At 40.0% G+C, this 16559-nt stretch overlaps 1 protein-coding gene across 3 annotated transcripts in view; it reads right to left on the bottom strand.

Moving 5' to 3' along the window:
• The window catches only part of slc12a5a (solute carrier family 12 member 5a), a 155546-nt gene that overhangs the window by 21761 nt on the left and 117226 nt on the right, over nt 1-16559 (bottom strand). For all 3 annotated transcript variants that reach the window (XM_072381724.1, XM_072381723.1, XM_072381725.1), the window contains exons 4-6: nt 10473-10619; nt 1792-1846; nt 457-587 (exon numbers count right to left, since the gene is read on the bottom strand). In XM_072381724.1, coding sequence (XP_072237825.1) covers nt 457-587; nt 1792-1846; nt 10473-10619 — 333 coding nt within the window. The remainder of the gene's footprint in view (nt 1-456; nt 588-1791; nt 1847-10472; nt 10620-16559) is intronic.

Here is a 16559-nt window from a genome sequence, read left to right on the forward strand (position 1 = left end):
ACAAAGCCTGCTACTGCCAATCTCCTTCCCAAACCTAGTAGATCGGTGAGAGAGAATCTGAGTAACCTTGTGATGAATCTGAGCTGGAAGATCGTAAGTCTAAGATTTTTGATACAAGCCTAGACTCACCTTTGTAGATATTATTTTGGGGTCAGTACAGATCTCTTTATAAGATAGAAAGGCACATATCCAGGTTACATGATCAAAGGGGCAATATTCACTACGGACAGTGCTGCAATTGCTACACAACAATGCTGACATCACCTTAGAGTAAAAGAGATTATTTGACAGATAATTACCTTTACCTTCCTCTGACCCTGACAGTCTGTTGATACTGTCAGTGGCAAAAAAAATCACATCCTAAAATAAAAGGTGAGCTTATACACCTGCCCTGATGATGACAGTAACAGAATAAGAGAGCAGTGGAAACAGACACTGACGTAGGATGTTTCTTACCAGGAGCAGCTCGATGGCTCCCAGGATGTACATGGCTCCAGCGTAGGTGGTTCCCAAATAGAAACAGATCCCCACTGCTCCACCAAACTCTGGGCCCAGTGAACGGGATATCATGTAGTAGGAGCCTCCAGCTGCATGCAAACACAAAATGGAACAAATACTGTGTGGTGTGCACATCATTTCTGCTGTATGAAGCAATAACATGAATCATCTTCAATCATCTCTTTTAATAAGATTTTAGCTTTGACATTTGTGTGCAACATGTTTGGATCTGCATGAAAAAGTGCTTGATTAATACATTTACTAATAATTGATTGAGCTAATGTTTAACAGCGAGTGAAAGTGCACATTTGCAAAAAGAAATGAAAATAATTCAAATTACAGTTTGAAATTATGCAACCACTAAATGTCTGGCAGCTTTACTTAAATGACAAAAAGGTTACAATTTTCATCAAAAATAATGATGCAATCTAAGATGTAAAACAACCCTAAATGTGTGACTTTTAGTGCTGTCAAGCAATTATAATAAAAAAAATTGTAGTAAATTGCAAGCAATTGCGAACTTATTTTACTATTTTAATGCAACTATGCTCAAAACAAATGTATCTCACCTGCCGAGCCTTCTCCTTTAATTAGTTGCAGTCAAGTGGATATATTTGTCATTGTGATACTTTAACTAGCATCAATGATTTATTTCAATTATGTCTTATAGCTTTCTAGTAATTGTAATTTGGACTCTGCTGGTTTTGTTACAGCATGCAGCAACTTATAAACATTGTCTTATCTCTGCATCTCAACACAGGGCTTTTGTACTTGTGTGCAACCGTGTGCAAACTAATTAATTGGGCATAACTAAATAGACCTTAATCAGCACGTTGCAGCAGCATAAAGGCTTCTACCAGTTATAGGGCAGACAGTTATAATTGGCGTACAGATCCCTGCTCCTCTACAAGCCTGTAATTTGCTCTGACCCTTGCAGTATGAACTCCAACTGGTAAGACACAGGGCATCATTACATCATTACAACATATGTAACTCCACACTACAAAATGTAGCTTTACTGTATGTGTACATTAATGTGTCCTCATACAGACACAAACCTCCCAAATCAGATCTCCATGGCAGGCATTTGGCTGGTGCTTTATTTTGTGTAAATAATGTTGTGAGACGAAGAAGTTAAAGTCCACAAGAGCGCAGACTAAAGCTCTTAATATTTCTGGTGATATCAAGCTGCGCTCGGAGTAACATGCCAAAAGCAATCAGGGAAAATAGAAATTTAGAAGCAGACAGTTTCAAACAGAGATGACTGTCTGGCACCAGCGTCTGCTTACCCACCTGGCACCACTCCATTGGTAGCGATGGCACTCATCGAGATGGCAGTCAGCATGGTCTACAGGGAGAGAAAAATGAGATCATATTTATCAGATTCTACGGGTAAGAGGTCATGGCTACTGACTTTCTCATCCCTCCAGCGTTTGAAATGTTACCAGTTGCATTCATTGTTTTCTTTAATCAAAACCCTGATGTATAGCATGACTAAGTACAGTTTTATATCAGTAGGTTTTATAAATTAACTTTATAAGTTCCATAACTAACAAACGCTACTGAGAGTTTACACCTGTGCTTGCAGCTCTCTGATTCTATGGTTTTTAATCGCATTGTCCCAAAGACTGGAAGCAGAGAGCCTGACTGTATCTTCAACTTTTGACAATTAGTACTAAATTAAGGGTACAGCTGAGGCAGATGGGGATATAATCAGCTTAATCAATAATCAAAGAGTTTAATCAATTACATTTTTTGACTTAATGATGCAATAGAATAGTTAAGAACCATCAAAGCGAGTCACCTTAGCAGATTTTATCAGCTAAATTTTGTAACAAGACATTCAACAGACAAAAAAAACTTAATAAAACTATTGCTGAAATATGCAAGGCCTTCCCTAAAAAAGACTTGATGGTACTCCAGAGCCACTTATGCACCGTCATACCATCAGAGATTCAGACTTTTGAACTGAGCGTTGATAACAAGCCATCTTTAGTCTGGAGAACACCAGACTCCACTTTGCCTCAGTCCATTTTAAACAAGCTTTGGCCCAGAAAAAAGGGCAGTGTTTCTGGATCATGTTCACATTTGACTTCTTCTTTGCATGATAGAGCTTTCCATGACTGAATGATTGTGAGCTGTGTCCGATGTGCACAGAGATGTCTCCAGAATCTTTTGATATTATGTACCGTGGACGATGAACTATAAAAAGTGTTTTCTTCATTTCTGCGAGACTCTGCAGAGACTCAGTCATGCTTCTTACTTTTTACCAATTAACCTAATTAGTTGGAACATGTTCCTCCAGCTGTTTCTTTGTAGTATCATTTTACTTTTCCAGTCTTTTGGTGCCCATGTCCCACCTTTTTTTCTGAGACAGGTTGCTGATGAGCTAATATTATTCAGGAAATAGCTAAATGACTTCCTTATAATATTTGAGTTTTGAAAACATTAACATATTTCTGTCCTATTGTGAATACAACATGTTTTGTTTCGGGATTTTCAAATCACTGCAATCTATTTTTCATTGACATTTTACACTGTGTCCCACTATCCTTGGAATTAGGGTTTTACATAAGTGATCTTTGTGTAAATTAGATAAGATCATACATGAGATGGGCATATCCCAGTTAGTCTGACATTGCAGCTGAAAGTCACTCATAATGATCTTATGTAAGGACGTGAACATCGCACTGAAGAGAAAGTCATTGGATTTCTTAAGTCATTAAGTTTCATCCTCTGGCTATCAGAAATGTCTTTGTAAATATCTTTGTAATCTATCTGATAGTTTATGAGATATTTCTCTGTGAGCCACGGAAGATGGCAGACAATACTTCTCCTAGAGCTGTTATAATGGCAAATAATAATGTAATCACATATCTACTTTTAGAAGTAAAGTGAACGAATAAACAGTCTTTCTGTAGGGACAATGAGAGTTTACAGCAATGCTAAAAGCTACATCTTCCTGCTTTTTGACTGAATAAATAAAAACACCACAGGGCCTGTCAACAACTGTCAGAGCACATTCAGACAGCTAATCACATCTCAAATGGAAGTATGATACTGAGTGGGGGATTGAACACCATAAGAAATGTAAGAGCACGCTCGAGTGGAGCTGCATTCAACGCTGACAGCCAGCTCTCACTGCCCTGCAGAGGACGAGAGGGAGCGATGCGTGCAGTTAGTGGAAGAACAGGCCAGAAAAAAATATTTAAAATAAGACAAGGTGAGCAGCTGTGAGGCTGACTGAGACTGAGAGAAACATGGTGTGTTTGACAGTTGAAATACTGCATTAGGATTTTATCATTCTTTCAAATGCTACTGTTCAGTTTCTGAGTATATTTTTACAATGTCTGCACATTAAAAAAAGAGAGCGACAGACAGAAGCATGAGGAGGAGAGGAGTCTGGTAGAAATCAGAGCTCCAAAAGCTATTATCTCACTGACTCACTGCTCATTATAATATGCCAATGTCTGCAAATACTTATGCTGTTTAAATTGATGTTTTATTATTAAAATATGACTACATTTTAAATTGTTACTAATTTAGCTGTGCATAGTTCAGAAAAGCTTTCAGATTTGCAAATATGTGCATTTATGCAGCAATCACTGATGTGGATAACAGCTAATGTCATGAAAAATCTAATGTTAAAGGAGCAATACAGTACTGCATTTATGTGGTGTTCTCTGTATGTGCATAGAAATGAAAAATTCAAATTACTCTTATTTTCTAATTCATCCCACATTGTTGTTGTTCAGGTATTAGCTACAATAGCACAAGGTCGGTCGCTTTGGCTATGTTTGACTGTCATTACATCTACATCTGTGAAGACTGTAATGTGGTTAGTGTCACCTGAAGGCCCGGTGGGCTGATGATCAGGACTGAAGAGTTAGTGAAGATCTGTTTCTGTCTAATCTGGTCATAATGAGGCCACAAGCTCTTCTCCCACAACAGCAGATAGGACAGTAATTGTTTAAGTGTTTTATCTGATGTGGGCAGTAGCCACGCAGAGGTAGCCCGCTGCATACCCAATCACTGAATCACCATTCAACTGTAGAGACACGCCAGCAATGTGCCCAGCAATGGATGATTTATGCTGCCAATACAATCTAATAGAATGTAATGTATATTGGAAAAACTTGATGCTGAATTCCGTATATTTCAGAAATGCTAAAATAAAGAGGCAACATGGCAATTCATGAATTTTGCTCCCCATAAATTTAATTTAGTCTTTAAAGTTGTAACCAGCTGTGTTGTAATAATCTCTTTTTTCCTTCCAAACCAAGAAAAACATTTTCTTTACTTTCCATATTGCAGCACTTTAATCACTGTGTTCCTGGCTCCTCTTAAACTAGCTTTTATTGTTGTTCAAAAGTGATTTTGATGCTGATGATATTGTGCACTGTACCTGAAAAAATAAACCGATAAAAAAATCAGCAAATGTGTAGATGGGGTCTGGCTAAAGTGGCTCACCTGTCATCCATAACAAGCTAAGCACCTGCATGATTGTGTTGGGTTTCCGTGCCACCACAGCAGCTCAGGTCGGTTGAGGCTTGGACTGGGTGTGTCCTGTGGTGAGTGGAGCCGGGACATTGGCACTGACATTGACTTTTGGGCTTTGGTTTAGGGCCTGTGTGGACTGGGCTTGTTACTGAGCATAACACAGATGGTTGATTGAGTGAGATTTGACAACCTTGGGCTCTTCTTTGTGTTCTTCAACTGTTCATTTGTAGTTTTTGTCTGGATGCACTGTCCCACAAGTCCCATCAATGTTACTTCCGCTCCTGTTAGTGGTTTTGATGTTGTGGCTGATAAGTGTATTTATAGATAACTACATAGTTTTCAGTATGCTTTCAAACAATGTCTTAGAACTGAAAGACAGCCTCCTCTTGCTTTTTGCTTTTTCTGATTCATACTTTGCAGTAAATGTCACTTGGACTCATTAGTTTTAGCTGACAGTGTAAAAACAGAGCTGCTCCTTTGTTTCAGTCCTTTCTGCAGTGACAAGCAGCTGATGAGGTTGCTTATTCTTATTCTCAGAGACGTGGAGCTTCAGCTGCAGTATTTTAGCACAGTTTAATTTATGCAACCATCAACTCCATATTTAAGACCTTTTCACAGGCACTTTTTGCGCTGGTGAAACTGTAATTAGCCACATAGACAGCTAAATCCAATAAACTTGGTCGTGACAGCTGTGACTTCAGCTTTCAATCTCAGTGGTGGCTGGCTAAAAATGAGACGCCTGCTACCTCTGTGTAAAATCGAGAGGCTCCTCTTTTGAAAATGACTGAGAATTTTCAGTGGTACTTCTTCCAGTATTATCACTGACAAGTGCTTCATATTCTTTGGGAGAACAGAAATCTTTATAAAGAAAAGGGCAGAAACAAAAAGCGGAATTTGGATCAATGAGTCATTTGGGGTTTATAAGGTTCTTGTTTTTTTTTTTTTTTGTGAAATTAAAACAGCAAAAGGTTTTTGTCTGGACCACAAAAAGCTCCACACAGGGCAAAGTAAGAACCATAAATTCACATAAAGCATAATTTATTTTCTCCTGTCAGATAGAAAACGTTTGCTGTGACTGGAGTGCCACAGCGCTAAACATGTGATTATTATGTAAAATCCCATGTAATCACCTTACCTTTACTTTAAGCAGTGTCCTGATTATATGACACTAAGGGCATCACAACAGACATGGACATGAACAGTCATCATCAACCAGCTGCTGTCACAAACATAGATGACTGTGACCTTCCTGTACTGACCTTGGAAGGTTTCAGATTAAAGTTAAGATAAAGGTGATCGAATAACTACATTTAATTGGATATTAGGATTTTCTATTAGTATTTTTGGGCATTTCAGGTAGCTGATGGCCAAAGAGCCAAATTACCTGTCCTGATTACCTCACGTCTGAACCAGCAGTCTATTGGTGGACTGGCACTAAAAGCAGCAGTGTTCTGCTGTAGAAGCCAGGCTTGGTGGCGTCTTTTTTTTTTCCCACTGACCCAGAGCCTGTGGCCTGTTTTATTGTCCCACTTTTAGTCAATGCGGTCAGCCTAAAACTGTGACGGTTTAAGAGTCTGTGTGATAGATTTTGGTTTACTAACGCTAGTTTTCTCTGAAACCTGGAGTCAGTGCCTCCAAACACGTACCCTCTGGCCTCTGAGCATGCCAGCAGACACCGTCAGATTATGCTGCCCCGCCATCTGTCTCATCCACATGAGGTACAACAGCTTACGTATCAGAGAACGGGGCCATTTTCTTTCAAAGAAAGTCTGACTGGCAGGAAAGACTAAATCATTGCAAAGCTGTAGTGGTTACAGACGAGCCAGACAAATGTATTTGAGAATTTATATTTTTAACATAAGTCTGCTGGCTGATGCATTCCCTAAGTCTGACTGCAGAGGACATTTTCGGTCTGTTTTGTCCCAAAGCTACAAACAAACTCAGATGTGCCCTTTAGTCGACCTTAGAGCTGAGTAGAAATGAGTTTCGACAGGAATGGGGATTTTATGCTGCCCTGAGAGGGTGCTTCATTATCGTGCTTCATTACACAAATGCAGAATAGTTTTGTACAAGCACAGGTTTATCAATTCAAATATAGCCGGACAGCAGACTATTTTCAGCGCGCTGCTTATCACTTGAAATCCCCGTGGATGGAATAGCACGGAAGGCAAAAGTGCCAGATGAAGGAGAAGCAGGTGATTTTTACTTTCAGACCGACGGCGAGGATCGAATCTGATCACAAGGGGACTGAGATGCGGTTGTGAGAGTGAGGTGGATAGAGGTGGCCGAACAGCACGAAAAAAACGACAGGTGGGAAAAAAGAAGAGACGAGCCGAAAGAACAAAAAGAAAGGAAGCAGAGAGGGGAAATAATGTGAAATGGAAAAAAAGCTTTGCAGACACTGAGGAAGTGAAAGAGATGAGAGGGAAAAAATAAAAGACATGAAAGGAGGAAAGCATCCTTAGCATTTAAATGAGTCATGGCAGAGGGCAGACATCCCTCTCCCCTCACAGCATTTGGATTCAAGACCTGGGAGTAATGAGGAAGGCTCAACAACACACGAGTTTCCATCGAGAATATTAAACCTCGTTTCATCTTCCTGACAAGCCCGCATTCATTATGTGGGATAAAAATACGACACACAGCAGATGTTTGAATATACCGGCTTGGAGGGTGATATCTGCAGTGTGCTGTCTCTTAAAGTGGTTGCTTGTGTGTATAATTTCATGCTCAATGCTGGATGTGTCAGATCGGTTTCACATGAAAGTTGTCTGACGGCAAAATTATGCGTGTAAGTGTTCGACAACAGAATTGTGATTAAGCATCTGATGAAAAGTGCGCTGTCAGTGATATCCTGTCTGTCAGGTAAATAAAGTATAAGGGTCACACTGTATATTATCAAGCTCCACAGCATCTGCGATTGCTTTACACAAATCCTGCGGCTTTCACTCAGGTGGAATGCATGTACGCACACATGCACGCACTCCTCTGTTGTGTTGCTGGCAACCCCTGGAGGTCTGGGTGGTTGTGTGTTATGTAAGAAGCTCAGGAGGAGAGAGGTGGGGGTTTCTCACACACCGTTCATGCTCAGGCTTATCGCCCCGGGGCTCTGCTATGAGCTCGGTGTGACTGATAAGAGATGTGAGTGTGTGTGCGTGAGATTGAGGAGGAAGAGTATGTGTTTTAGAGCCTAAACATACTCTGGTTTGTACACGGAGGGAAACTGTAGTGTTAATGTGTGCATATGAGCAAAGGAAATGAAGTGTGTTTGTGTGTGTTTGCAGGCTTCCTGTCAAACTGAGTCTGAACAAGCTTTGATCTTTCAGGCTTTTTTCTTTTATACTATTTCTAGCATAGATCAGGAACTTTTTTCTTTTTCAGGAGCTTCATGAAATCTATTCTCTTTCGGAAAATAATATAATAAATATAAGTCCTTTCAATCATTAGATAGTAATAGAATATCTAAAATATTGATATATATATATATATATAAATTAACATTACTACCTTTTCTTAATAATTTTCTGAATAAGGTAATGTTAAAAAAAATCCTCAGACATTTGCTACACTTGCATATCAATTCAATCTACAAATTTGTAGATCAAATGTAGCCATACAAAACATACAGTGTCTTCAGTGTTATTTCAAAGCTCTCTTTATATTGTCACAGAGAAACATGATTTGGAAGGAATGTATGCAGGAATTGCATCTGAGCTGGCAACTTTGCCATGGTTGGGATTTGAGGGGGTTGTTCTATAAATAAACTCAGTGCAAGAGGAAAATCTAGGTTGCACAAACACACTCACATACAACGTACAGACCTGCCATAACGCACCGAGCAAATCAGAGAAAAATAAACGCACAGCTCTGACAGCCGATTGTATGAAACTTCTACATACAAGAAAAGAAGCATTGGATTATCCATCCAAAGGCTCAAATTCTAACTGAAATTGTCTTTAATATGTCCGTGATATCTGGCAGGAAGCTCCTTTCAGCAGAAAAGCACTAGGAACAGACGAGATGTTTGGCTTTCACCAGAGACACAATAAACACTTCCTGGCAATGAAATGCATCAAACAAGTCAAACACAATGATTTTGTAGCAGGCACTCTGATAATAGGCAGCAGCACCATCGATCTTGTGGGACAGTGTCGAGCGTAATTTGAGTCTCAAGGCCACTTCAGGGTGTCAGTCCAAAGTCACTGTAACACATGACAACAACTCTGTGGCATTGACAGTGATGGAAACAGCAGAACGTCGCAGCATGTCATCCATTTTGTCCTTTTTACAGATTGACTGTGTGGCACCTGGGATATTCCTTATTTCTACAACCCAGTTAGGTGCAAACTAGCAAATGTTGTGTCAGTTCAGGTATAGTTACATTATTCTAGATAACATTAACCTGCTGAAATTAGATAAAGATGTAAATTTCCTTCCTTAAATTACTGCCTTGGTATTGGCTTTATTTGGTTTTAAGCTGGTTCCAGGTTCCATCCCCGCCTGGGGCCTTTCTGTGGGGAGTTTGCATGTTCTCCCCGTGTATGTGTGGGTTCTCTCCGGGTTCTCCGGCTTCCTCCCACCGTCCAAAAACACGCATGTTAGTTTGATTGGTGACTCTAAATTGTCCTTAGGAGTGAGTGTGCATGGTTATTTGTCTCTATGTGGCCCTGTGATGGACTGGCGACCTGTCCAGGGTGTACCCCGCCTTTCGCCCGATGACTGCTGGGATAGGCTCCAGCCCACCCGCTACCTGATTAACGGATTGACGGTATAGAAAATGGATGGATGGATGGTTTTAAGCTGGGTCAGACTCAGGCACGTGGAAATACTGATGATATCCATCAGACAATAAAAGCATAAAACTGTCAGCTGTCAGCAGGTTGAATTGATGACTTAATGCTGGTCCTGGTGGACAGCGACATACAGGTCAGCAGAGTAGAGGCTGAAGCAACTTTTATAAGCACACGCACTTGTTTGTTGTAAATACATTAGAGTTTTTATCAGGTTGCTGGCCAGGTAATCATATTAGCGGGCCCCACTAAGCCTGGTGTCATGATGAACATGACACATTTAATTCAAGCTGATCTCACAGCACTATCCTAATGCCATAAATAATCAACTACATCCCATCTGAAGTTGAAAAAGCCCCCAATAAACAACTGCCTTTGAAAATAACTGAGCCTTAGGAATTATTTTTCCCCCGCAATGGCCTCACTTAAAAAGATAAATGAACGTGATAACCGCTTTCAAACAGAAACTTTTAACTGTTATGCAGTATATTCCTCCAACTAGCTCCTAAACCTTTATTGCTCTGGGAACGCTTATAATATTTGGTATCTTTTTCTCCTGCACAGGTTATTACGATGCACACCTGCTGCCTTACAAATCATGTCTTAACTCATTCACTATTCATTTGTGAAATTCTGATCTTCAGGACAAACTAGAGCTAAATCAAAAAGAGGTAAAAGACTCACTGTGGTACAGCAAATGAAGACGATGACGAAGGTACCGATGACCCCTCCGATTCCCACCAACCAGGTCATCCTGAGGAAGAGGATCACTCCGAAGATGTTCTGGATGCACGGCAGATAGACGCCCATCAGGGTGCCGAGCTGGGGGGCCTGCAGGTCGGCGAAAGAGAAGTTTTTATGACATGAATCCAACCTGAGTAAAAAACAACCCTTATACATAACTTGTTTGATTCACAGTTGGTATAATTTTAAATTTCAGACAGTCCATGCCAAAGACTTTTTTTCAGCCTAGTGGTACTTGTCAGATTGCTATCAGGCTCATTCGCCAGGAGTGCAGCTGCGTGTCTCTTGCTACATTTTGGCAGAAATGTGACTGTGTGCCTTGTTTTTTTTTCTTTTACATGCAAATAGCTCCAAAACACCACAACACAGACTGTCACAGAGCCTTTGTAACAGGTTGCTTAAGGCTGGACAGGCTGCTGTTGCCACATTAATGCCTTAGTTTATGTGGATTCATTGTAAACACATGCTCTAAGTTGTGTTTTACTTCTTCCTGTATTTGTGTTACTGTTGTTTAAAATCCACTTCAAGTTGCAATATATCCAATTAGCTTCTATCTAAAAACACACAATATGTTTTACTTTAGTCTAGTTGTTGGCATCTAAAATGGTTACTTTGAGTCCATATAATGAGGAAACCTTTGCGATCAGAGAGCAGCCATGGGACCAATCTGCTAAATACCTGGATGTTATATTATTGGATTTCTTAAGCGGCTCTTTTTTTGTGGTGGATTTGTCCTGGGTGGTTTTGCTGCAGTGTTGTCCCCGCTGTGGATCAACGGACAAAGAGAGGCTGCAGCTGTGTGCAGCACAGGAATCGCTTTCAAGGATGTTCTATTGGGGGCAATTACAGACACTTGAACACTGGAGTTACATTCTCTCATATTTCTTATTGATGAATAAAAATGTTTTCTTCCTCCCGAGCATTTTGTTTTTTGATGTGAATGCGCCTGCTACAGTATACCACTGTGTCCTGTTGCACGTGTGTCTGCATCATCGTGATGGCGTCAATTAGATTTGAAGCACACATCCAATGACCCCGCACAAAGCAGAGGAATATTCATTTCCTGCTCAAGGACAGCTATGTCAAAGATGGGTAATTATGCCCATATCCAGCCGTGACCCATTCTGCCGAGTGGAAGCTTGACCTTAACACATCATCACAGAAACAGCACATGAACAAACTCTCTCTGCTGAGTCTTTGTGCTTAAATACAAACTGGATGGATACAGGGAATATTATCTGTTATTCATGCCAATGCAGACGGTGTTATGCATGTGAATGTTTCCCAAAAAGGTTTAAGTTTCACAGATAGATTCATTTAACGTGACCAATTTCCATAAAGTAGGAATTCCCAGCTATTTAAGACTATACACACCTGGTAGTTCAGGGAATCAGGCTTTTTCTACCAGAGGAAACTACTGAATCATACATTTTGAGATATTTTGAGTGATTGTGTGATTTTTTTTCTATTCTGTGTTCATATAAAATATCTATTTTTCAAAACCGTATTTTAATCTCAGCATTTATTCCAAAGTGTATAAGACAACTATTGATGGTTCTCAGCTCAGTCACCGATATGTTTCTTAAACAGTTGTTACTGAATTATTCAATCTTATTTAATTTTTTTAAAGAAGGCCTGCACTGGTAAGTGATAGTAGATGCTTAATTCTGAAAACAGATTTCTAATTGAATCATCCTGACAAGAGGGTGACATCAAATGAATAATACTGTGTCTGATGTACGTGTTTTGTTTGATGCTTGGCTTTCAAGCATAAAAAAACTACCATTTATGCAGAGGAGACGACAAAGGACGAGCTGCATAGTGGGACACAGACATAGCAGGTCCAAACACGTCTGAAAAATACAATTATTCTCACTTTTCCTTTAAATAAACAACAGAGCTTGTTCCCGTAACTCTGATTAGAAAACTTAACACTTCGGAGGCGCCCGCTCTAGAAATGATCTCTCATATCATATCACATCATTATCTGAATGATGTATTCTACAGCGTTTGTGATGAGTAATGTGACCAGCCTTCCAATCCACTTGGTAAACATATGTAAACAGGGCATCTAAAAGGAATGTGAATCGTGTAGCTTCAATCGCACTTTGACACGAACAATCACAATATTTTCTGCAGAGTTTAAATGTTTTCGATTATAAGCCAATGGTGTTTCTTTCCAGATCCATCACAGAATCAGCTGTGAGCATCACAGTAATTGGTTTGCGGTGACTAAGCTCTCTGGTGTGCGGATGCGCTCTTTGGCCAACAAATTAAAAGACTAAGCAAAATCTCAGTAAATCTGAGCCATCTTTTTTTTTTTAACAAATCTGATATCCTCCTGTCTTTTCAAATCCCACGCTGTCCCTTGTTTGTCACATAGCTTTGCACTCAACCGTAGCCCAAACATTTAAGCCTGTTCGGTTGATCAGTTAATGTCAACCATGACCTGTTTTGCTTAAGGGATAAATTGTCTACATCATTTTAGGTCAATTTCATGACATTTTCTTAAACATTAATATTTCTAAACTCTCAACTCCAACATGAGAGTAAAGACCTGGTCAGCAGAGATAAGAAACCATTAGACGAAGCTACAGGTTCTGCAGTTTTCTGTGTTTTCTTTCAGATTTCATTTATTCTTAGCTGCCGAAATATATTTATTCACCTCAGTTCTCTTTTCAGCTAATACCATTTTCCTATTTCCAATGACTGCATAATATTGTATTATTCTAATATTCTGAATGTTTTTTCCGCATCAGTGAGACCTACAGAATATTTAAACAATGCATTTGTCACATTTTCTGTGTATATGCATGCAGTTTGCCTTCCACAAGGCTGAAATTTAACCTACAACTTCACTGCCAACAACTTAATCCTCACAGCAGGGAATCTCTCAGCCTTCAGCCTGGTTGTGCTTTAATCATAGAGCCATGTCTTGGTCTCCACAGGTAGCTTGTGGGAGCCGCTGAGAGCAAACCTCGTTCATCTCCATCACATCCCCCACTATATGATAATGATTTATAGTCTGCCTGTTGCCTATGGTATGTAAATCAGACTGTGACTCACTGTGACTGTGCCCTTCACTGTGTGGCACTGAGGATTTTTCATCATCATCATGTCAAGGAACTTAATGTAATTTTTTCTGAATTTGTGAGCCCCAAATAGACTTCAAGTACACATGTATTGTCAAAGCAATGTTTACTTTTAGTGAAGTTTTACAAATTTCCTATGCTACCAGTGCCACACGGCCAAAAGGTGGAAGGTTCAAAATGTATTGCCTTATAAAAAACGGGCAAAAAAGTCACTTTTACATGTTCACAGTTGACTCAAGCTACATTTACAGTTTGACATTGTCAATGATCTGGATCACTGTCCTTGTCTCTTTATACATGCAGAGGAGGGTAATCAAGTTGTTGCCTAAATATGTCCCACACTGCGACGGTGAGGACTGTGTGGAAAAAATGTTCAAGATATTCTGTTGCTTTGAACTTTCTCTGTGGAAGATCTTTGTGCATGTAAGTATCACTCCACAGATGTTGTCTTTGAGTTACTTGATTTTGTCAGATGATGCTGTGATTATAAAATCAGGAATTTATTAGAGCAGAGTGACAGTAAGAAAACGCTTTAAGCGACTGTGAGCTGACATGTTGACAATGTCTGACGTGTTTATTCATCTAACAAAAGAAACAGAAAAATGTGTAAATGAGAGCAGCCATTTTGGGAATTTGGTTGTAATATACACTTATGCTTTACTGTTTTTACAAAAAGAAGCAATAAGATAGAACTTTGAAGCATGTGTGGCGCACCTAGGCCCATTTGAGTTTAGGTGAGTGTATATATGCAGACTGATTTGTGTAGTCCGGGTTTGGTTGGCCAAACAAACTATATTTATTTCTTTCCAGTGTCATGTCAACATGCTGAGTGTTTGTGTTCAAGATCAGAATCAGTCAATCAATAATTATATTTTAAGATGAGTCTTTAATCTGTATTTACTGAAAATAATCATATAAAAATGTGCTCTCCCCCAGAGTAAAACAGGTAACAAGACAACATGGATGATTTCCATGTCTTCTAAAAGATTCTTCTAAAAACTTGCAAAGTCACTTCTTTTCAACCTCCAAAATTCTTTTCTGTCCCACCAACCAGAAATGCTGTAATTAAACAGTTTCCATTGGCAGGTCCTTAAGGGACTTGTGTGTAATATATGATAGCAGTCAGGTGTTACAGGCAGACAGGTCCCCCTGCGGTCAGCACTTTGTTGTTTCACCCAAAACTGCTGCCGCTGCACAAAGCAGATTAAGGTCAGTTTGTAACATAACAGGTAGCTTAATAAGGGAAAACCTGTGTGCATTAACAAACTCTAGTACACTGCTGAAGAGAAAACACCTTCAAGACAATGAAGGTCTTTAAATCCTTTCAGTGATGGTGAAGGTTAGACTGTGTGATCCAACAAACAACCTCTTTGTAGAGTTGCTAAAAGAAAAACAGCATTAGTTTAATAATCTGATAGTTGTCATACAGTCTCTGTCGACTTAGTGAAAGGCAGGTTAAAAGTACAGAATGAAAGACAACAAAGCAGCCTATACTCTTCAGACCTCAAACGTGTTCAAATACTAGTTAGTATCAAAGCAACGAAAAGGTGTTTATGCTCCACAACACTCACCAAGAGCGTGACAAAACAAAGTAGGCAACAACCCTGTCCAGACTTCAAAAGGTCATTTTCCCCGGCTGTTCCCCAGCACAATGGAAGAGCATAATCAAGCAGACCTTCTCTGTTAGCCCGCTGTATGAGTGCCTGTGGAGGCATACAGCACTTGTGTGCATGAATTATAGTCCAGATTCAACAATAGGCAGGCTTTGGAAAGCAGTATTTGTCTACCAGAAATCCTGGTTGTTACACTAGATGTACAGACAATAAACACTAACAGGGCTTAAACTGCCCATGAAAACCTGAACATGAACACCTCTGCAGGTTCAGTAAACACAAACAGAAAAATCTTGTGAACTAATAGATGCATTTAATAACCGTGTACTGAGAAATAGGCTGAAACAGATGGAACAACTGCATTTACACTAAATCACTGACCCTTTGGGGAGAAAAGGTTTGTGCACAGGGAATGCGGTCTTGACTGGCGTCGGCTTGCATAAACGCATGCGCTCACACACGCATACAGAATGAGAGACTGTTTAATTGCCTGGGAGCCAACAGCGTGATGATTTCCCTGGAGAGTGAGCCACCGAGAGCAAAAGCAACACAAACTGCTGCAGAGCTACAGGTACGCCAGTGTGGCACCACTGAACTAGGAAGGAACAGCTGCCCACCGACCCCCTGGGACGAGAAGTCAGCCCAACGAATGGATGGCTCAGGTGTGCTTAACAAACAGCAGAATCTTTCAATGGATCTGCCGTAACGCCTTCCTCAGATTCTCTACCTCCTGCTGTCCAACCACTTACCACTAGCCTCTCACCAGAGTGGGCTTCTCTGTCTGCCTCTGTCCAGCTTTACGTCCACAGGGAGCACCATCATCAAACGCAAAGTGGACTTCATCCGTTAAAAGACAGATAAAAAGTAATCCCTCCAAAGCACTCACAATGAACATAACAATACTTTGTATTATCAAAACACAGTATCTGATCGGACTTTCCTTATAATTACTCCTCTGTTTAAGTAGCAAAAGTGACACAACTTTGCTTGTCCAAAGAAGTGGGGATTAGGAGGTGTTGATGGTTGTGTGTGATGGAGCGTGTTACTGAAACATAAAAGACCAGAATCACTGGTCAATAATGCTGATTCTATGATCCTGAATCATGGATACTCTCCAAAAAGCACTAAACTATAGTTCTGCAGCTTGGTAGCTCTGGTAATATCGTGTGGGCATTTTGTATTTTGTTATTTTTTTGCTGGTTTAAAGCTGTGGTGATTGCTCCACGTACTTCTGACACTTTGCAACATCTGTTATTTGTTACCATGCCAACTGAAAAGTTGTTTACAGGGATGAAAGAGATCAGGCTCTGAGGAGAAGCGGG

This window comes from Leuresthes tenuis, unplaced genomic scaffold, assembly GCF_036924035.1.
Source record: "Leuresthes tenuis unplaced genomic scaffold, fLeuTen1.0.hap1 SCAF_3, whole genome shotgun sequence".
Lineage (NCBI taxonomy): Eukaryota > Metazoa > Chordata > Actinopteri > Atheriniformes > Atherinopsidae > Leuresthes > Leuresthes tenuis.